Raw genomic sequence first — 22,836 nt, 5'->3', positions numbered from 1 at the left:
CTTTCTGCCATAAGGGTGGTGTCATCTGCATATCTGAGGTTATTGATATTTCTCCCAGCAATCTTGATTCCAGCTTGTGCTTCATCCAGCCTAGCATTTCTCATGATGTTCTCTGCATATAAGTTAAGTAAGCAGGGTGACAATATACAGCCTTGATGTATTCCTTTTCCTATTTGGAACCAGTCTGTTTTTCCATGTCTGGTTCTAACTGTTTCTTCCTGACCTGCATACAGATTTCTCAAGAGGCAGGTCAGGTGTTCTAGTATTCTCTTCTCTTTCAGAATTTTCCACAGTTTATTGTGATCCAAACAGTCAAAGGCTTTGGCATAGTCAAAAAACATCAGAAATAGATGTTTTTCTAGAACTCTCTTGCTTTTTCGACGATCCAGCAGATGTTGGCAATTTGATCTCTGGTTCCTTTGCCTTTTCTAAAACCAGCTTGAACATCTGGAAGTTCACGGTTCACATATTGTTGAAGCCTGGCTTGGAGAATTTTGAGTATTACTTTATTAGCATGTGAGATGAGTGCAATTGTGTGGTAGTTTGAGCATTCTTTGGCATTGCCTTTCTTAGGGGTTGGAATGAAAACTGACCTTTTCCAGTCCTGTGGCCACTGCTGAGTTTTCCAAATTTGCTAGCATATTGAGTGCAACACTTTCACAGCATCATCTTTTAGGGTTTGAAATAGCTCAATTGGAATTCCATCACCTCCACTAGCTTTGTTCATAGTGATGCTTCGTAAGGCCCACTTGACTTCACATTCCAGGATGTCTGGCTCTAGGTGAGTGATCACAGCATTGTGATTATCTGAGTCGTGAAGATCTTTTTTATACAGTTTTTCTGTGTATTCTTGCCACCTCTTCTTAATGATCTTCTGCTTCTGTTAGGTCAATATCATTTCTGTTCTTTATTAAGCCCATCGTTGCATGAAATGTTCCCTTGGTATCTCTAATTGTCTTGGAGAGCTCTAGTCTTTCCCATTCTATTGTTTTCCTCTATTTCTTTGCACTGATCACTGAGGAAGGCTTTCTTACCTCTCCTGGCTATCTTTGGAATTCTGCATTCAAATGGGAATATCTTTCCTTTTCTCCTTTGCTTTTGGCTTTTCTTCTTTTCACAGCTATTTGTAAGGCCTCCTCAGACAGCCATTTTGCTTTTTTGCATTTCTTTTTCTTGGGGATGGTCTTGCTCCCTGCGTCCAGTACAATGTCATGAACCTCCATCCATAGTTCACCAGGCACTCTGTCTATCAGATCTAGTCCCTTAAATCTATTTCTCACTTCCACTGTATAATCGTAAGGGATTTGATTTAGGTCATACCTGAATGGTCTGGTGGTTTTCCCTACTTTCTTCAATTTAAGTCTGAATTTGGTAATAAGGAGTTCATGATCTGAGCCACAGTCAGCTCCCAGTCTTGTTTTTGCTGACTGTATAGAGCTTCTCCCTCTTTGGCTGCAAAGAATATAATCAGTCTGATTTTGGTGTTGACCATCTGGTGATGTCCATGTGTAGAGTTTTCTCTTGTGTTGTTGGAAGAGGGTGTTTCCTGTGACCAGTGCGTTCTCTTGGCAGAACTCTATTAGTCTTTGCCCTGCTTCATTCTGTACTCCAAGGCCAAATTTGCCTGTTACTCCAGGTGTTTCTTGACTTCCTACTTTTGCATTCCAGTCCCCTATAATGAAAAGGACATCTTTTTTGGGTGTTAGTTCTAAAAGGTCTTGTAGGTCTTCATAGAACCATTCAACTTCAGCTTTTTCAGCTCTACTGGTTGGGGCATAGACTTGGTTTACTGTGACATTGAATGGTTTGCCTTGGAAACGAGCAGAGATCATTCTGTCGTTTTTGAGACTGCATCCAAGCACTGACTATGATGGCTACTCCATTTCTTGTAAGGGATTCTTGCCCACAGTAGTAGATATAATTGTTATCTGAATTAAATTCACCCACTCCAGTCCATTTTAGTTCGCTGATTCCTAAAACATCGACGACATTCACTCTTGCCATCTCTTGTTTGATCACTTCCAATTCGCCTTGATTCATGGACCTAACATTCCAGGTTCCTATGCAATATTGCTCTTTACAGCATCGGACTTTATTTCTATCACCAGTCTCATCCACAACTGGGTGTTATTTTTGCTTTGGCTCCATCTCTTCATTCTTTCTGGAGTTATTTCTCTACTGATGTCCAGTAGCATATTGAATGGAATACTGCTCAACCATAAATAAGAATGAAAAAAATGAATTTTTGCCATTTGCAGCAACATGGAGAGACTTGGAGGGCTTTATGCTAAAGTGAAGTAAGTCAGACAGAGAAAGACAAATACTGTATGATATTGCTCATTTGTGGAATCTAAAAAACACAACAAACTAGTAAATATGACAGAAAAAGAAGCAGACTCGAAGATATAGACAACAAGGTAGTGATTACCAGTGGGGGTGGGGTAGGAAGTTCAAACTATCAGGTATAAGATAGGCTCGAGGATGTATTGTACAACAGAGGGAATGTAGCCAATATTTTGTAATAATTCTAAGTGGAAAGTAACCTTTAAAAATTGTATAAAAATAAAAAATTGAAACATTTTATATGTGGTTCTACAATCTGCTTTTTTCTCATCATGCACTATAAACATTCTTCTGAGTTATTAAATATTCTTCTAAGCTGTTGTTTTTAATGAATAAATAGTACTCCTCATTGTTCTTGTACACCATACTTTATTTAACCAGTTTTCTTACTGCAATGCTTGTTGGATTTACACAGCATTTTTCATGCCTAAAGGACAAGAGGAGAGAATGCTTAAATCAAGCCTTCTATTAATACCTTTTACATTTTGGGGCTTATTTCCTAACAACAATTACTATCATTCCTCATTAAGAATATGCTTCAGTTTTCCCTCTGATCAGGCTGATATACTTTTGGCCCCATTCTGCTGTCTTTCTTAATTTGCTCCACCCCTCCCTCATTTTCTCTGGAGGAGGGTTCACTCTCTTATCTAGCCTCAAATGAAAGTTGTAAATTATTATTAGCCAAACTACAGGTAATCGTATCTGCGATTCTAGCAGACTTTGATTTGTTACTAATAACACTTTATTATACTTTATTTTTACATATTTCATAGTAAATATGAAAAATTTACATACTTCATTCTCATTTTTGTCTGAAATTAATAATCACAGACTCATGGGCACAGTGAAGGAAGGAGAGTGTGGCTTGAATTGAGAGAGTAGCATTGAAACCTATACATCGTGTTGTTTAGTCACTGAGTCGTGTCTGGCTCTTAGTGACCCCATGGACTGTAGCATGCCAGACTCCACTGTCCATGGCATTTTCCAGGCAAGAATAATGGAGTGGGTTGCCATTTCTTTTTCCAGGGGATCTTCCCAACCCAGGTATCAAACCTGCGTCTCCTGCATTGGCAGGTGGATTCTTCACCACGGTGCCACTTGGGCTTCTGAGAAGGGAATGGCAACCCACTCCAGTATTCTTGCCTGGAGAATCCCATGGACAGAGGAGCCTGGCGGGCTACAGTCCATGGGGTCACACAGAGTCGGACACGACTTAGAGAGTAAACCACTACCACCACTCGTGCTTCAACATACACACCACCGTATGTAAAATAGATACCTAGTGGGAAGTTGCTATATAATGTTGCTATAAAAGTTGCTATATAATGCTATACAAGGAGCTCAGCCTGGTGCTCTCTGATGACCTAGAGGGCTGGGATGGGGTAGCAGGTGAGAGGGAGACTCAGGAGGGAGAGAACGTCTGTATCACCATGGCTGATTCACGTTGTTACAGGCCACAAGCCAAAAAACACTGTAAAGCGATTAACCTACAATTAAAAATAAAACATCGGGACTTCCATGCTGGTCCAGTGGCTAGGACTCCAAGTTCCCAATGCAGGGGGCCTGGGCTCGATCCCTGGTCAGAGAACTAGATCCCACATGCCACAACTAAAGATCTCTTATGCCACAACTAAGATCCAGTGCAGCTAAATAAATAACTGAAAACATAAAAAAAAATAAAATAAAATAAAAATAAAACATCTTCAAGAGGGTTTTTTGGAGTCTAAATACAGATTTCAGAAGGTTTAACAGATTCTGTCAATGCCCTATGAATTTCGATGGGCAATGGAAATGCTAAATGAATAAAGAACCCTTTTGAATACATATCAGTAGAATAAAAGAAATATGTGGTCTGGAAATGTTATCTGAGTTCAAGTTATTACATATTTTCTATGAATAATTTATCCTAATTTGTTTCCATCATTTTGAAGCCATATATTTTCTGGTTCCTACTCGTCTCCTTAACCTCAAAACACTAGAGAGCTGTAAGATTCAGTTCTCAGAACTTCCCTCTTCTCTTACACTTGCTCCCTCGGCAATGGTCCAGTTTCTCAGCTTTGAACTGCGTGCTGTATGTGACAGCTCCTCAGGGCTTATCGTCTGGACCTCTCTGCCTTCCAGCTACATCTCTCTGCCTATCCCACACCTCCACGGGGATGTCTGCCGGGCATCTCAAACCTATATCCACAGCCAAACCCTTGATATTCCTCCTCAAACTACTCCGGAGTGCTCCCCATCTCATTACCCAGCAACTCCTCCCTCACAGGAGTTCAAGTCCAAAATCTTACAGTTATTTTTGCCTCTTTTTCTCATGTGGTACATCTAACATGTCAGTTCTCCTGGATATAGCCAGAGTCCTACTGCTTCTCACCAGCTTCACTAACACCCCACCTAGGTCCAGGCCACCTCTAGTGAGGAGGCTGTGACTATTATAGGGCCCTTCTAACAGCCTTCGTGCTTCCAGCTGAGCCCCCTCCGCCAAGCCTCGGGAGAGCACGATTAACATATTTCACACCAGGTCAGTCTGCTCTAAGCTTCCCCATGGCTTCCCATTTCAGAGTGCAAACCAGAGGTTTGAGAACGGCCTACACACCCCTGCATCATCTGTCCCTCCACCCACCATCTCTCTGTCGCCAACTCCTGCCACCCTCCCCTTGCTCCCTCTGCTTCTGCTGCAGTGGTCCCCTTGCTGTATCTGGAACAATTTGGTACGCTGCCGCTTCAGGCCTCTATGTCCATCCGCAAATGGGAATGCTCTTCCCCCACATACTGATAATTCTGCATGCCTCCCTCCCTTTGGATGTTTTTTTTTTTCCCCAAAGTCATTCTCCCCAGGCCTTCTCTTATGGTCTTGTTTAAAACTGTAACCTCCCACTCTCCCTGCCTGGGCGGCTTTCCAGGTGGCTCAGTGGTAAAGAATCCACCTGCCAATGCAGGAAATGTGGGTTGATCTCTGGTCCAGGAAGACCCCCTGGAGAAGGAAGAGGCAACTGGCTCCAGTATTCCTGCCTGGGAAATCCTATGAACAGAGGAGGAGCCTGGTGGGCTATATATTCCACGGGGTCGCGAAGAGTCGGACACAGCTGAGCACACGTGCACTCCCCCACGACATTCCGTATCCCTACATCTGACTTATTTTTCTCCATAGCACTTATTTGAAATACTGAATGTTTTCTTCATATTTTTAATATTTGTTTAGTTATTTTTGACTGTGTCAGGTCTTAGTTGCTGCACTTGGGATCTTTCATTGCGACCGTGCATGCTTCTCTCTAGTTGCAGAGTGTGAACTCAGTAGTTGTGGTACACGGGCTTAGTCATCCCACGGCATGTGGGATCTTAGTTCCCCAACCAGGGGTCAAACCCACGTCCCTTGCGTTGGAGGGCATGTTCTTAACCACTGGACCACCAGGGAAGTCCCTCCATAGCACTGAACATCACCTAATATAGAGTTTATTTACTGTCTGTCTTCCGCTTGGCAGAATGTAAGCCCCCAAGAGCAGGGATTCTTCTCTCTCCTCCCACAACACTATCCTCATGGCCTAAAACAATGCCTGATACATAGTGAAGCATCCAATAAATTTTTCTTGAATGAATGAATGGATTTCAGTTTGTGGTGAGGCCAAGTAGCCTTAGGTGCATTAGAAAAACAAGGGTGGATTGTTTCCAGATGGATTGTATCAATAATTTGGCTTTGACACCGTTGGTGCAAAAGCCATCTTTGTGTTGCTTTTTCCTGTGTCTTCTCTGTAGGTTCTCCTCTATGCAGTTCTCTAAATAGAATTATTGTGGAGGAAAGCCTTTGCGGCATGATAGGCGTTCAAGTATTCAATATGCCTAAGTGTTACCCCAGTATCTTGCCATGCAGCGCCCAGAGGTATTCCACAGTTCCAACTTTATGCTGGTCCACTTCAGGCATAGTTCAGTGACTATTCCAGCACCATGATTCTATCTGATTTGTTCTCCCCCTTCTCATTTCACTTGAGATTCTTTCTGTATTGTTTTTGATCATGTTCCTTGACATTTAACTCCTCCAACCTTTCATTAATGTCTCTTCTAATAACTTTTCAGATTCCTTAAATATAAGTTGGTATTTTTCCATGCCTTAAAATTGTTACATATTTAAGTTTTCAAAAAGCTTTAAAGTGTATTATATTCTTTAGTTGAGTCCATACTCAGAAATGTGTCCAGTTTTTAGAATTAATATTCTTTGTAAGTTCGAAATAGGTGGGGGTTGTAGGAGGCCTAAACAATTTCAGACAGGTAAAGTAAATAAGCACTGAGAAATCCACACAGTTCTGATAAACAGCCACTGCCCACTCCTGTCATTGTCAACACTTGTGAATGAACAAGGTGGTTTTTATGGGCTGTCTGGGTGTGTCTGCCTTCATTGACCTCTGAAATCTCCACACTTCAACCATGGGGAAACACACATAAACATTTTGAGTCTAAAAGGTGCATGAGGGACTTCCCTGGTAGTCCAGTGGTTAAGAATTCACCTGCCAAGGCAGGAGACTCTGGTTTGATCCCTGGTCTGGGAAGACCCCACAAGCCAAGAAGCAACTAAGCCCGTGTGCCATAAGTACTGAGGCCAGGGTCACGAGCAGCCCCGGCATCACAGCCAGAGAGCGGCCCTGTCGCTGCAGCTGGAGAACGCCGTGGGCAGCATCGAAGACCCAGCACGACCAAAAGTAAGTACATAATAAAATAATTTTTAAAAAATAAATAAAAAGTGCACAAGCAATGTTAAGGCTGTAGTTTTTTTCATGTACAGCCTCATTCTCTGTTACCTAAGACTTTATAATTGCTATATGCCCTTCTACCATGAAGAGCCCAGTCTTTGTACTCAAACCTGAATTTGACTCTGGCTTCTTATGGACCAAGTCTCATTTTTCCACCATCTACTTTTTGAAAAAAGGGTTGCTAGATCTACCCGTCAAGGCTGTTATGAGAATCACCTGCCTAGCACTGTGTCTCGGTGCTTAATAAATGCTTTTGCTATGACTGTATTGAAATCATAACTTAGATATAATGTTTAACAGGGAAACTTCCAAGCATGCACAAAAGTGGAGAAAGTAGCTTATTGAATCTCAAAGTGCCCAGCTTCAACAATTATCCACCATGCTGATCTTTCATATACACATCCCACTGAGTCCCCCTGAGGTTATTCTGAAACAAATCACAGATAGGTCCTTCATCCACAAATATGTATCTCTGAAGGATATTCTTTTAAAAGAATAACTCTGAAAGATGATTGGAACTAATAACTCCTTGTTATTGTTTAGTTGCTAAGTTATGTCTGACTCTTGTGACCCCCATGGACTGTAGCATGCTGGGGTCCTCTGTCCATGGGATTTCGCAGGTAAGAATACTGGAGTGGGTTGCCAATTCCTAAATATTATCAAAATCCAGTTAGCATTCAAATTTTTCAGTTGTTACATAAGTTTTTTAGCGGTTTGTTTAAATCAGTATCCAGTTAAGATCCTTTTATATTTATTATACCACTTAATGTTTTATTGGAAAAATAGTGAAGGTGTGGGAAGGGATTTTGCTGTAAGAAAGTTCATTGCAGTGTTGTTTAGAATGGAGAAAAAGTAAAATAAGTTAATTATAGAAAAGATAAACTTCAAAGAAATAGAACATATTTAAATTTAAAATAGTAATGTAGGGAATTCCCTGGCCACCCGATGGTTAGCACTTTTCACTTTGACTGCCATGGGCCTGGGTTCCCTCCCTGGTCAGGGAACTAAGAGCAGTGCAGCCAAAGGGAAAAAAGATGCTGTAGAAAGACTATGCGATGAGCAGAAAAGGTATTGGTAAGTGGAAGAAGCAGGTATAAAACAGTACTTACACTTTCTATTTTTACTAATAAAATATGTATCTTATATACCTATTTCTGAATAGTGAGGAAACAAGCAGTTATAATGCTCTCAGATTTTAGAATTAATTTTTCTTTTTCACGTATGAGTTGTGTAATAAAAAGTTATTAAAAATAAAAATGCAGCAGAAGTGCATCTTGGCGGTCGTTTTGGTTTCATCCGGAGTTGGTTATATTTGGCATGTTATGCTTTCTTCTTACCATGCGTCTCCTCATGTGATCTGCAGAGAAGTTCTCTGAGGTGAGAAAAGGCAGGAGCTCTGAGGGTATGTGTGCCTTCACCTGAAGCCAGCACCAAGCTCCACAAAAGCGCATTCAGGTGGCTATTGTTCTCTGTTTGGGACGCATGATCTCATGCGGTCTCGGCGTGCCATCTCGCAAAGGTGGGAGGCAGGGACGTGCTTAGACGAATCTTCCTTTACCAAAGGGGAAACCAAGTTGCTGTCCGTAGGTCGGCACTAGAGCCAAGTTCTGGTCCAGATCTCAGCTGCTGGCCCTAATTGTGAGACAACAGTTGCATGGCATCGGAGTTTCAACATCGTTGTGTAGGTGTGTGAGGGGCAGGACCTCCTCTCGTTTGGCCAAGGGAGTGCTTAATCCTGCCTCCGTGTTAACACTGCACATCGCATTGTGAGTTTCGGGATCTGACCCAACTTGCCCTGATTCTCCACACCCCTTTAGGGTAGGATTGGCTTCTGCTTGTCTTCACTTTCAGTAAACTATTCACTTTCTAACCGCTGTCAGCTCCTTTAGCCTTTGTGGCCGATGCCTGCAGTTTCTGGTCCCCCTCAGGGCGTGCCCCTATGCTCAGCTCAGGCCCCCTGCGGCTCTCTGAGCCCCTCACCCAGGGCCCGTCTGGTCGGGCTGCTGGCCCTGCACCATGCCCTCCCCACCCCCACCACACTGCTGCTTCCAGTCTGGGCTGTGCTCCCTCCACCAGTTCTCTGGAGCCGGCCCCCACTCCTCCTTTTTCGAATCCCCATCTATACCCTCAGTTTAGTCGTATGTTCCTTGTTCTCTAATTGGGTCTCTAGATGTCCATCTTTTCTCACCTGCAAGACTGTGGGCTCCTTGCAGCCAGGCGCTGTCAACAATGATGCTGATGATAACAGCTCTGATGTGACCCAGCATCACTGTGACTCTGGGTGACTGGGCACATCTCCTGGACCAGCCAGAGCTTCATGATTTACAAAATTTCTCATCAGTGATGACAACAAGCTTGTGTCATTATTCCTCTTGACAGATGCAGAAACTGAAGCCTTGAGAGGGTGAGGAACTTGTCCAAGGTCACCCAGCTAGAAAGTGACAGAGCAAGAATTTTTTACCATATATATCTGATTGCAAAGTCTGTTCTTTTCCACACCATGCATACTCTTTGTCACTGTTGGTTGCTTGATTCAGATTTCCCTGAGTGTTATTCACTGTGACATCCTCGGGGTTCTTCTTTCTCAGTGGTAGAAAACCTTCCTGTTAATCAGAGAGCAGAGGATAATCTCTCTGGCCAAGGTATTCAGGGCTGGGCTCCTCTGAGCCCAGGGAGTTGGCTGAGATGGGAACTCGCCAAGCTCTGTGTTTTCCTCCTACCCCTGTTTTCTCGTCTCTGCTATCCCTTCACTGCCTCACAACTTCCTTCTCTTGCTTTTTCCCTGGAGAACATTCTCTCTAGATGATCAGGGGGCCCTGGAGCTGCAGGTCTGATAGCTCTTGATGGAGTTGGTAAGAAAATGGAGCCACAGATTAGCAAGAGTCCGGACTGTAGAAGGACCCCCTATGCCTGCCCCCTGCAGCTCGCATACTCCCGGTTGATTCTTCCTGTACTCTTCCTCCTCCCCATCCCCCAATCAGAATTCAGGCTTCGGAGCTCCTGAGCCCTTAGGCTAAGCCCCACCCCTCTCCCAGCATCTTGAAGTTTAGGGGCTGCTTCAAGTGAGAGATTCCCAAGCAGGGGTGTGTTGGAGAGACTTCTGGGGGCAGCCGGTCCTGGGAGCATGGGGGAAAGGTGATCACTGCCGCTGTCTCCAAGGACATTGATTGAGCTTCCTAGGAGACCCTCTGCCCTTTCCCCCCTCCCAGCAGCCCAGGCGAGCAGGGACCAAGCTTGCTTATTGTCACCTGACGCTGGGCAGCCACTGATCCCATTGGTGGAGCCAGATTCGGTCTGGCTCTTTCGTTCTTTCTCGCCTTCTCTGCCTCTCTCTCCTCCACGCCGCTTTGATTTCGCTCTCGCTTCTCTCCCAGCTAGGAGCGTTGCCTCTCCAGGGGCAGAAGCATTGCGCTGCAGAGTCAAGCGGGAGCTGCCAGCGGGGCATGGAAGAAGCCTCCTTGGCAGCCACGAGAGGAGCTAGGGGAGCAAGAGAGTGCTGCTGTCTGTGACCTAGACCCCGGCTCTGCCCCTCTGCCCGAGGAGCACGTCCACACAGAGGTCTCTCCGTTCCCTCCCGTCCAGATCTCCCTCTGCAGAGCCCGGTGGAGCCAGGTGAGTGTTCTTCCTCCCCAGAACATCCTGCTGCCAATCCGGAGACGTGGTCAGGGGCTAGGAGCTGGGGGCACCAGGGTCCCGCCACTGCCCGCGGTGCCCACCTGGAGTGCCGGGGACGACGACCTTGTCCCCTTTTCCCTGGGCCCTCAGCAGAGGGGTTCACAGCTGGACCCAGTCCCCGGGGCAGCACTGTCACCCGTGACATTCTGCTGCAGTCAGCGATGCCACCGGGGACGGGGTGGGGGGACGCGTTCCCTCTGGCATGCGGTGGCTGCTCTGAACAGGCACGGGCGGCCCGGGGTCACCAGTGTGTATGGCGTGAGTGCTTGCTTGTCAGGGGACGAGAGGCTTGCTTGCGTACATAGTTCTGTCTGCCTGCACTTGTCTTCCTGCGTGGTGTGTCTGGAAACATACGTTTCTTTTGCATGAGAGGTCCATGTGTGGGGGACCAGTTATCTGAGTAGCTTGGGGGCTGTGTGGGCTGGGGGTGATGTGAGGCAGTATATTTCTGGGATGGACATATCACTTGTCACGTGTGTGGGAGTGCTTATTGTTGGGGGAGGGGAATGCATGCAACCAGAGGGTTTCTAGGTGGGGAGGCACAACTCCGGAGCCGGAGGAGGGATGGAGGTGGAGAGAGTGGGCAGAAACCTCTGTCCATGGGCAGGTCCACCTGCGTAGGTGCGCAAACCTGTTGGCATGAGAAGGATGGGGCTGGCAGAGCCTGGCAGAGACAAACACATTCCCCAAGTCTGTGGCTTTGAGCCCGGAGGAGCTGTGAGCGAGAATACCAGAATATGGGCAGAGGTTGACGTGTGTGCGAATACACACGTGTGTGCAAGCAGGCGGAGGTGGCACGCATGCATGTTAGTGCCCGTGGCCTCCTTTCTTCCCCAAATATGGCTTGTGGGAAGGCGTGTGTGCATACGTGTGTGTGAGAGCCTGCGGATGTGAACATGCGTGGGTTTGTGTGGAAGTGACAGCTTGTGGAGAGCCAGCTGTAGGACATTCTTAGAATGCAGAAGGTGGTGGAGGGGACCCGAGTGCACAGGTGAGTGAGGAGGACAAGGATGTCTGAGGAGGTGTGTGCAGCCATGTGCGGCAGGCGTGGGTGGGCAGACCCAGTGCGTGTGCCTCCGCGTGTGGGTGTGTGTAAATGCTTGTCTTGGGGTGTATTACATGGGACCATGGGTGCTGTCTCAGCCTGCCCATCAAACCCTGCCTTTCCCCATCATCTGGGCTTAGAGACCTGGGTACACGCCCACCCTTGGGCCTCTCGGCTTTGTTGTTCTCCCAGTGTCACTCACAGTCACCCCCCAAAGCTAGTATGGGCTCCCCAAAGCTAGATCTGAGCTCTCCTAGAATGGGAGGGAGGAAAGGAAGAGCCAGGTGCTGGAGACCCCACCACCAAACACGGCTGCCCCTGCCTCTGGGAAGAGTATGAGAACAGAAGTAGGGGGGCAGGGGTGGGTGTCCGCCCTCGGGGTCAGTGTAGACTGCATCCCGTGTGGGTGGAAGACGGCCCCTCAGGCCCTCTGGGGGGTGGGTTTGTGTGTGTCTGCGTTGATGTGCGTGGGTGCATGTGTGTGGGTGCATTTGAGGGGGCACATGTGTGTCTTCCAGGGAGCTCCTCACTGGGAGCCCGAGGGATGGCAACTTCCCCCCGCTCCACACCTGTCCCCATGAATTACCAACTGGTTTATTATCACACAGTTGTTTCTAGACACTCATCCCATTCTGTTTGATTTGGGGGTGGACCTGGTAGCAACACTGTGCTTATTTACCGTGGGATTCCCGTACACGGAGCCACTGGCATTTGGCTGTATTTCATCGCAGGCAGGCACACACTTTAGGGTAGAAAGCTAAGATGAAACAAGGACTCAGGTGGCATCCTAGGACTGGTAGGAGCCATCATCCATATTCTTCACCCTGTGCCTGCCACCCAGGCGGCCCATGGGTTAATTTAGAGGTGCCGGGCTCTGGAGCAGCCCTAATTGACAGAAGAGTGTGGGTTGGATCTTATGAGAGCTATAATTAGAAGTACCTGCTTTCGAAGGCACAAGGTACCCTCACCATTAGCGCCTGGGTGAGGGAGAGAGACGGGGAGAAAAGGAGATGACACCCCGGAAATCTGAGTGTGCTGACACTGGGCTTGAGGAAGGCAGGAGTTCCGCGGGGGATGGAGAACACACCCTGGGGCAGAGTCTGATCACGTGATCTTGGCCCAGAAACAGCACCCCCCACCTCCTCCTCCCTCTCAGTTCCCCACCCTGTTCCCCAGAGGTCCTCTGAGCCAGGCCAAAGCCAAGACCAGAGCCAGCTCGTCCCGGTTACAGTACAGGTGACAATGATGATGTGTGGTCCTTTCAGACCCGGAACAGCAGCCGGGGCAGAAAGAGTGAGGAGGGAGGTGAGAGAGAAGGCAGTTCCTTGAAAGGGAAGGATGGAAAGAGGAAAAATAAATAGCAGTAGAACCATGAGCACCTGGGCATACACAAGCACATACCATGTGTATCACGCGTCACACGCGCGCGCGCGCACACACACACACACACACACACACACAAGGGGACATAACCTTAGCTTAAAGATAAAGAGCTTAGACTCTGGAATCAGACCTGCATTCCAATCACTTTCCAGCTGAGTGGCCTTTGGCATCTTAGTACCACCCTCCACCCCCGACCTCAGCTACTTAATCAGTAAAATAGGGATAATGATAATAATTGTGAGGCTTGCATGAGATGATGTTTGTGAAATTATTAGCACATAGTTGGCCTGCAAGAGATGTAAAGGTTAAAAACTAGTCACTGAAGAGTCAAGTAACCACAGGATCTGCTGAAAGAAAAAGAAAAAAAAAAATGGAGTTGAAAAGTTACAGGTGTCAGAGAGCTATGGCCTGCCGCCCCTCCTACCACCAGTGGATCCATTCATCTCCACGGCGCTGTGCTCCCAGCCCCTTCGTGGTGATCCTTGCTGAGTCACCCCCAGGGTGGAGGGGGCCTGGGCTCGAGCACCCTGGCACCCAGGCCTCTGGGCTGCCAGTGCCCCCTGCCCGCTGAGCCCTCACCCCGTCTCCGATGGGTGCTTCCCACCGCTCCTACGCCTCCTTGCACTGTTCTCTCCAGCACCCCCCTTCTCTTTTCACGCCTGCTGGCTGAGGGCCCCCCTCCTCGGCTCCATCTGCTGCAAATCTGTCCCGCCCCGCGTCTGCAGCATTCCCACTGCCTCCGCCACCTGTCAGGTGCCGTCTGCTCTGCAGACCCTCTGCAGAGAGCCAAGAGCCCCCCCAGGGGGCCCTCAGCCCACCTTTGGCCGCACCCCTCCAGCCCTCCCCATGGCATCTTCCCATCAGATCCGGCAAGGCAGGTACAAGTGAAGGCTCCTCAAGGTTCCACCTGACAAGGGATGGTGGGAGCAAGACATTCTAGAAGGTTCCGTGGTGGGGAGGGAGGTACTGAATCTTCTCTTCCCCCAGTCCTCACAGAAGCCAACCCAGTGGGGAGCATGGAGCTGCTGTCCACGCCCCACAGCATCGAGGTCAACAATATCACCTGCGACTCATTCCGCATCTCCTGGGCCATGGAGAACAGCGACCTGGAGAGGGTCACCCACTACTTCATCGACCTGAACAAGAAGGAGAATAAGAACTCCAACAAGTTCAAGCACCGGGTGAGCGCGGGCTGCCCAGCGCACCTCCTCCCAGAGTCTGCTCTCCAAGGAGGCAGGCTGACAGGATGCCTAGAGGGGACTGTTGGGCATTGGAGAGGCCTGACCCCAGCCCAGCTCCTACTGGGTAATCTTGGGAAAGTTTAACCTCTCTCTTCCCCCAGTAAAAAGGGAATAATAATAATAATGCCAGATTGTGAGAGGCTTCATGGAGGTAACTGTCTGTGTGGTGTTCCACTTGGGCCCAGCCCACCGTGAAGAGCACTACCAGCATCTGATTGGACCTTCCCACGGGGCGGGAAGACCCAGGGTGCAGCCACAGACATCAACCTGGGGATGTCTCAAGGGTCCGACAAAGCCCCTAACTCAGGAGGCAGCCTTGTTGTTGATGGGGTGGGCCTTGGGCCGAGGTGGGGCCCATTGCTTGGTCCTCAAGCCCCTGAGGGGCGGTTTTCCAGGTGGCGCTAGTGGTAAAGAACCTGCCTGCCAATGCAGGAGACATAAAAGACGCGGGTTCGATCCCTGGGTGGGGAAGATCCCCTGAAGGAGGGCATGGCAACCCACTCCAGTATTCTTGCCTGGAGAATCCCCGTGGACAGAGGAGCCTGGTGGGCTACAGTCCACGGGGTAGCAAGGAGTCGGACATGACTTAGTGACCGAGCACACACACGCACACGGGCCCTCGTGATCCTCTCTGCCCTCACCCTCTGGCCTATCCTTCACTGGGTTTAGAAAAGAGATGGCGTGGTGAGTCCTCTGATGGCTGGTGTGTCCTTTCCCTGGGTTAGAGCTAGTGTGGGGGCAGGCAGGAGGAAGGCTCCCATCTTCTCGAGCTGGTGAGCTGGCAGCGAGGCAGGGGGAAGAGTGAGGTGGGAAGGAGCTGGTTCCCACGACGACCGCATCGTGTGGGTTACTCACCCTCTCTTTCTTTGGAACTGGCTCTCCGATCTGGGTGTCTTTTGGCAGGCCAGTTGCCACGGTGACGTGAATGTTCAACACCACCCCCTTAACCCTCCTCCCCCCAAAGAAGAAGGCATATTTTCCCTTCCTCCCTGGCTTCTCAGCATTTGCCGTTGCCGTGGAGACGGCGCTGCAGTGTGCAGCGCTCTCGAAGTGTCCCTCGAAAATGAAGGTCTCGCCGCCCTCAACTTTGCGGGCCTCCACCCCAGTGGCCTTTCTCCTCCGTTCCCAAGAGAACGGGCATCAGGGGTTAAGGGGGTGGAGGCTGGGGAGGGTCTGTACGGCCTTCCCAATGGCCACTGCTTGCTTCTGCAGGAAAATGGTGGCCAGGGCACTGAGCCATTGCGTTCTGGAGACTCCGGCTATCTTCAACAGGAAGGTGGCCATCGGGGAGCAGGAGGCCTGGGGGGATGCCAAGGGTGGACGTGACCTCCAGTGTGACTCTTGGCTCTCTGTCTGCACCTCGCTTCTCAGGATGTCCCCACCAAGCTTGTTGCCAAGGCTGTGCCACTGCCCATGACAGTGAGGGGCCACTGGTTCCTGAGTCCCCGCACCGAGTACAGCGTGGCGGTGCAGACTGCCGTGAAGCAGAGCGACGGCGAGTACCTGGTGTCTGGCTGGAGCGAGACGGTCGAGTTCTGCACTGGGGGTGAGGTTCTGCTGTCCGGCTGCTTTGGCTGGTTTAGCGATGGTCAGGAGGGGGCTTCCTCTTAACCCAGCACGCACTTAGCAACTCCGGCTGGATGTAGGCACCATACTCTGGCTGACACCGTGGAGGAGACCCACTCCTGTCACCCCAAAACCTGCAGCCTGATGCAGGAGGCAGATGCAAACACCGCTAATTGCATTAACAATACCACTTCTGGAAAGGGGTGGAGTTACTTCTCTGGCCTGGGGCAAGCATAAGTGTGGGAAATCACACATAACATAAATTTACCACCTTAACCATTTTTCAACGTACAGTCCAGCAGGATTAAGTATGTTCATGTTGGCATGCAATCCATGTCTACAAAGTTTTCATCTTCCCAAGCTGAAACATTATGCCCCCTTAAACAACAACTTCCTTTCCCCCTCATTAAATGCCCCAGAAACCACCCTCACTCTTTCTGTAAATTTGACAACTCTCAGTATCTCATATGGGATTTCCCTGGTGGCTTAGACAGTAAAGAATCTGCCTCCCAATGCAGGAGACCTGGGTTCAATATCTAGGTCGGGAAGATGCCCTGGAGGAGGGAATGGCAACCCACTCCAGTATTCTTGCCTGGAGAATCCCATGGATAGAGGAGCCTGGCTAGCTACAGTCCAGTATCTCATACGAGGGGAATCACACAATATTTGCACTTCTGTGACTGGCTTATTCATTTGACAAAATGTCTTCAAGATTCATCCGTGTTGTAGCATGTGTCAGAATTTCTTTCCTTTTTAAGGCTCAATAACATCCCATTGTATGGATGGACCACATTTTGTTTATTGATCATTGGTTGATGGACACTTGGTGGGACCATCACATTTTGTTTGTCTTGAGCTTCCACTCAGCCTTGGAAAACGGTCCCGCAAACTTGCCTATTAGCTTGCAAACTCCAGCATGAACAGACACTGGGGCTTCTGCGTATTGGGTCACTGGTGACCCAGGATCTGCCCCACCATCTTCCATTCTTTTGTTGTCCACGTGAGAATTGCTCCAGATCTTCCCCCGTCACAAGGAAGGGGCAGAAACATCCTTAGCCTCAGGCCTCAGAGGCTGCTGACTCCATCCTCTGCCAAGGCGTGTGCCCCAGCTCTCCTTGACCTGCCTTTCTCTTTTGAGTGGTGTTTTTTTCCCATAACTTGGCTGCAAAACCCCACTCTGGAGGTGCTCCTGCACCTTGCACGGAAAGTCTCTTGGTGTACCCCAGAACTCTACATGCAGTGGGAGTCCATTCAAACTGGGGAGCTGGGGAGGGCTGCAATCCAGTTCCTCCTTCTCTTGTCAATGCAGCGCCCTGACCAGGGCTGCATTAGCAAGGAGGAAAGGGCAGCTTTTCCTGCTTCATTCAAAGGTGCTGTCTAGATGAGCAATAGCCCTGCCTGGACCCCACAGCCCTAGCCTTTGGCCCTGGCCCAGCCAGTCCAGTTTTACCATCCTGTTTCCAAGCTTCCTCCTTTCTCCTGGGATGCTTAGACAGAGTTATTGCCCCTGACCCTGGGCTAAGCCTTTCCCTCAGTTGTCTGCAGTTTCCCCCTCAGTTATTGTTCAGTTGCTAAGTCGTGTCCGACTCTTTGCAACCCCAAGAACAGCAGCATGCCAGTCTTTGCTGTCCTTAATGATCTCCCTGAGTTTTCTCAAACTCATGTCCATTGAGTCGGTGATGCCATCCAATCATGTCATTCTCTGTCACCCCTTTCTCCTCCTGCCTCCGATCTTTCCCAGCATCAGGATCTTTTCCAATAAGTTGTCTCTTCACATCAGGTGGCCAAAGTATTGGAGCTTCAGCATCAGTCCTTCCAACAAATATTCAGGGTTGATTTCCTTTAGGATTGACTGGTTTGATCTCCTTGCCATCCTGAAATTACACCTGACTTCCATATAGTGGTGAGGACAGGCTCATACCTGCTGGATTTGAGGGGCTCTCCCCAAAGGACCTCAGATTCGTTCCTCTCAATCTTTTGCCTCTTGGTTCTCTTTTTACACGAGAATGGTCTGGGATTACAGACTCTGGGTCCCTCGACATGACTGTATAACTGGGCAGCCCTCTGCCCTTTTCTAATGCAGAGCCCTGAGCCCCTGGTCACAGGGCACTGAGGCGACAGTACAGACAGCCCCCAGCTACCCACGTCCCAGCCAGGCCAGGCGGTCCTTTCTGGTCCACGGCACTGTGACTTCCTGGTCTCCCCTGCACCCTGAGGACAGAGGTGGCTGATGTTCCCGGTGGGCGGTGAGTGATCTGAGGGGGAGGCTGTGATGCCCCGCCTGGCCCTCAGCTCATCCTCCCGGGCTCTTGCAGATTATGCCAAGGAGCACCTGGCCCAGCTACAGGAGAAGGCTGAGCAGATCGCAGGCCGCATGCTCCGCTTCTCCGTCTTCTACCGCAACCATCACAAGGAGTACTTCCAGCATGCCAGGTATGGCCCGCTCTGGACTTCCTGCCCCGGCTCTGCCCACTACCCTGGCCCTCTGATGTCACCCCCACCCTGGTAGTTGCCAGACCCTCCTCTGGTGTCCTCACCACCCCCCCACATCCCAGGCTGGTTCTGGGGGGATGTTGGGCTCCAGAGAAGGAAAGGGGCTTCAGAATGGGGCTGCCTGGAGGCACTGCACTGACAGGCCTGAGTGAATGCGGTCCTGGGTTTAATCCTCCTTTCAGAGAGGCCCTTTTGCTGAGCTCTAAGGCTGGAGGTGGCACAGTGGTAAAGAATTCACTTGCCAATGCAGGAGACACAGGAGGCCTGGGTTTGATCCCTGGGTCAGGAGGGTCCCCTGGAGGAGGAAATGGCAACCCACTCCAGTATCCCTGCCTGGGAAATCCCATGGACAGAGGAGCCTGGCGGGCTACAGTCCATGGGGTCACAAAGAACTGGACGTGACTGAGCGCGCATGCACACAAGGCTACATACAGGTCAGCTGTCCCTCCAATTCAGGCCCTGGTCTCAAGGGAGGTGGTGAGGGGAACACAGAGTGAGAGGATTCCGGGCAAGAAGCGTCGTGATCTTCAAACTGTGTGCTAGGAAGCCTGGAGGCTCCGGGGAAGGATCTCGGGGCATCCTAGGGTGGTGCTGAAGGGTTAGTGAGGAACTCAGAGGATGAGGCCGGGTGAGCCCTGCCCCCATCATCCAGCCAGGCCTGCCTGTGTATAATTTCCTTGGGGGATACAAGAGGGGTTCTGTTTGAGGTATTTTTAAAATGTCTGAAAATTGGTGATCTGATCCAACACCCTCAGCCTACAAATGGGGAGAATGAGGCCCAGAGGGCCAGCAGGTCGAGGGGCTGCCCATACACTCTTCGCTGCCTGATACCACTCCAAGTCCTTGTCCTTCTAAGGCTGGGCCAGTGCAAGCTGCTACTGTTACTGTTTTTATCACTGCAGTCAGCTGGGGTGGGGCGTTCTGACCTGACCCCAGGGGGTTCTTCTGTGTTTGTTTTAAAGAAGGGAGGCAGTAGGTGAGTGGGGAGGACACTGGCCCAGTTTGGGCTCATCTACCAGCAAGCAAGGGAGAGATGCAGAGCATCCATGTACGCTGGAATATAAAGATGAATAGGGACTTCTCTGGTGGGCCAGTGGTTAAGACTCCATGATAGCACTGCAGGGTTCAGTCCCTGGTCAGGGAACTAAGATCCCTGCATGCTGTAGAGTGTAGCCCAAAAAAAAAAAAAAAAAAAAAAAAAGAATAAAGGCATAACCCCCTGCTCCTGCAAACCTAAGCCTATCAAGGGGACAGTACAGTCGGAGGGAATGTAGTAAGTGTGTGTGATTGCTGAGTAAAGTTCAGTGCCCTGAACATAGTAAGCAGTCAAAGTTTTGTTGAATACAGTGTTTGCTGTTCCTGGAAGGTTTTTTTTTTTTGTTTGTTTTGTTTTTTTAATATTTATTTGGCTGCCTCTTAGTTGCCTCACGTGGGATATTTTCTTGCAGTGTGCAGACTCTCTGGCTGTAGTGCACAGGCTTAGTTGCCCCGAGGCCCATGGGATTTTAGTTCCCCAACTAGGGATTGAGCCCACACCCCCTGCATTGGAAGGCGGATTCTTAACCACTGGGCCACCAGGGAAGTCCTTGGAAGGTTTTAGAGGAGAAGGGAGGGGACACCTGTTTTGGACTTTGAAGGATGGTTAGAAGTTTGCCAGGTCAGGTGGGAGAAGGTGGAAAAGGCAATTCAGGCAGAGGGAAGAGGCAGGAGAGACCTGGGGTGGGGCTCTTGCGTGGCTGGATGGTGTTACCTGGATGGTGTTACCTGTGCGTGTGGGGGTGGTGGGAGGTGGGGCCAGAAAGACCAGATCTTCCCGATCGTGCTTTTTGTGCAAGCCCCATCAAAAGGGTTTTAATCTGGGGAGTGGCAGGTTCAAATCTCTCCTCCGTGAAGGAGTGGGCTGGATCAGCCCCATCTCCAGGGCCCTCCCTTCTCTTGCCTTCTGGAATGTTCTATTTGTGACTGGTGGAGGCGGTAGCTGGTGGGAGAACTGGGAGCTGGGCTGACTTCCTTCTTGGTCACACCCCAGCCGCCAAGCCTCAGTCCAGCTAACCAAAAGCGTTTTCCCTTCCTCCTGGCATTTATTTTTCCCCTGCGGTGGGCAGGACCCACTGCGGGAACATGCTGCAACCCTACCTGAAGGACAACAGCGGCAGCCACGGCTCCCCGACCAGCGGCATGCTCCACGGCGTCTTCTTCAGCTGCAACACAGAATTCAACACCGGCCAGCCCCCGCAGGACTCCCCCTACGGCCGCTGGCGCTTCCAGATCCCCGCCCAGCGCCTCTTCAACCCCAGCACCAACCTCTACTTTGCGGACTTCTACTGTATGTACACGGCCTACCACTACGCCATCCTGGTACTGGCCCCCAAGGGTTCCCTGGGGGACCGCTTCTGCCGCGACCGTCTGCCTCTCCTGGACATTGCCTGCAACAAGTTCCTGACCTGCAGCGTGGAGGACGGGGAGCTGGTCTTCCGCCATGCCCAGGACCTCATCCTGGAGATCATCTACACCGAGCCGGTCGACCTGTCCCTGGGCACCCTGGGGGAGATCAGCGGGCACCAGCTGATGAGCCTGTCTACCGCCGACGCCAAGAAGGACCCCAGCTGCAAGACCTGCAACATCAGCGTGGGCCGCTAGGGACTCCTGGGGAGCCAGGGAGTTAGGGAGAGATGGCAGGCAGGGTGGTGATGGGTGGCATAAGCGCAGGGAGCTGGCTTTCTCTCCCTTGCCCCCCTGCTCCCTTCACGCCATCCATCTCCCTCTTCCCTTCCCTTCCCCAGGGCACTAGAAGCAACGGAGGGTGGTCCCTTGGCAGGCATGGCCTACCCACGCCTGGCCGAATTGGGAAGGCTTCTTAGCCTCAGCAGGTTGGTGGGGAGGGCGGGTGGATTTCTGGAGACTTCCCCTTTCCTTTGGTTTCCCTGCCCTGCTATTTCTGGCCTCATCCCAGGCCTCCATCTTAGGAGACCTGCCCCACTAGGGTTCTCCCACGGAAGCCTTCCCTTCGAAAGACCCACCTGTAGCTTGCCTGCCTCCAGAGGTGAGCTGAAACCTGTGGGCGTGTTCTTCCTTAGCCCCACCCACCCCATGAGGGCCAATCACAGAATGCCCCTTCCCCACGAGCCAGGCCTTGGGGGGCGTCCTACTGCAGGTCCCACCCTCTCCCTCTATAAATAGTCTCCTGCACCGCTGTGACCCCACCCCCACCCCCACTCCACACCGTTATTCGTTGCCCCGGAGCACCCTCTTCCTGCATGGGGAGAGCCGTCCCTCTCCTTCTCCACCTGCCCTCTAGAAAAGGGCCCTCTTTCTCTTGGCTTTGGGGGCACCTGGCTGCTGGGGGGGGTCCCCTTCTTCTGCCTGGAGGTGGTATAAATCCCAGCGGACTTTCTCCCTTGCTCAGAGTGCTGGGGTGTGCAGTGGCAGCCACTGGGGTCGAGGAGGGGGCCAGAGACCCCTGAGACCCAGAGGGACCCCTCCCCCGCTGGGAGTGGGAGCCTCACACCGAGGGGACCCGGCGTGGGACCGGGAGCGAGGGCGTCCCCACAGGGCCCTGGTACCCCGCCTGGCTGCGCGCTTGCTCGCTCACGCTGCCGGGGCACCGCCGCTGCGCCGTGCCTGTGCGTCATCTGGACTGCGGCTTCCCGCGCCACCCCCGCCTCGCGCCCCCTCCCCCGGCGCTGTTGGCTCCTCACCTCGCAGCGAAGCCAGCCTCCTGGCGGAGGGCCCCTTCCCTGGGGAGCGCTTGTGAAGTCTCTCCTGGGCCACTCAGTGTTTTCACCTCTTTCCTACTTTTGTGCGGGTCGTAGGAGTGCTGAGGGTGCACCGTGGAGACGAGCAGACCTGGTGGGTGATGAGGAGAGGGGTCAACTAACGCATCCAGCTGTTTGCGGGGTGGCCGCAGGATGTCAGGTGAAGGAGAGCAGCCCCCACAGTGACAGCGGACTTCTGTGATGAAAGGCAGAAGCGGGCAGCAGGCCAACAAGGCCATATCTCAGTGAGCGGGCGAATGGGACAGCTGGTGGCCTCTTCTGTAGCCACAGGGAATGGTGTGGTCATCTGTCCTTTGGCCTGGATCAGGGCTGGGGGCCGTGGGAGGTGCATGGAGGAGAGGACGTGGGCCCCAGGCCCTTTCCCCTCTGCTGAGGGGGTGGCCCGCTGCCCTCCCCTGGCCCCGTGTCTGCCCTGGGCTGGGGGCACACCCACCTGTGCTGTGCTTGCATCAATAAACCACCATGGCCTGAGAGCCCTGCCTTTCCTTGGGCTCTGGGAAGGGAGGGGTGGACAAGCTGTAAAGTCACAGAGGAGCTTGGACAGGCCACCTGGAATCCTCTCCAAGGGTGTTCTG

General features: G+C 50.9%; 1 protein-coding gene across 1 annotated transcript; it reads left to right on the top strand.

The window, feature by feature from the left end:
• The first annotated feature begins 14,201 nt into the window (after nucleotides 1–14,201).
• On the top strand, nucleotides 14,202–21,174 carry PHYHIP (phytanoyl-CoA 2-hydroxylase interacting protein). The gene is made up of 4 exons (XM_065947537.1): nucleotides 14,202–14,366; nucleotides 15,798–15,972; nucleotides 18,308–18,425; nucleotides 20,591–21,174. The coding sequence occupies exons 1-4, from the start codon at nucleotides 14,202–14,204 to the stop codon at nucleotides 21,123–21,125; spliced, it is 993 nt and encodes a 330-aa protein (XP_065803609.1). The 3' UTR covers nucleotides 21,126–21,174.
• Nucleotides 21,175–22,836: the final 1,662 nt, after the last annotated feature.

Source organism: Muntiacus reevesi, chromosome 10 (assembly GCF_963930625.1).
Source record: "Muntiacus reevesi chromosome 10, mMunRee1.1, whole genome shotgun sequence".
NCBI lineage: Eukaryota > Metazoa > Chordata > Mammalia > Artiodactyla > Cervidae > Muntiacus > Muntiacus reevesi.
This window is presented reverse-complemented; position numbering and strand designations above follow the sequence as displayed.

Bases quoted from the DNA above. Each gene is read 5' to 3' on its own strand.
- PHYHIP (XM_065947537.1), top strand. From the start codon at position 14,202: ATGGAGCTGCTGTCCACGCCCCACAGCATCGAGGTCAACAATATCACC. The intron at 14,367-15,797 runs GTGAGCGCGGGC...CTCGCTTCTCAG, and splicing joins CCAACAAGTTCAAGCACCGG to GATGTCCCCACCAAGCTTGT. The intron at 18,426-20,590 runs GTATGGCCCGCT...TGCGGTGGGCAG, and splicing joins GAGTACTTCCAGCATGCCAG to GACCCACTGCGGGAACATGC.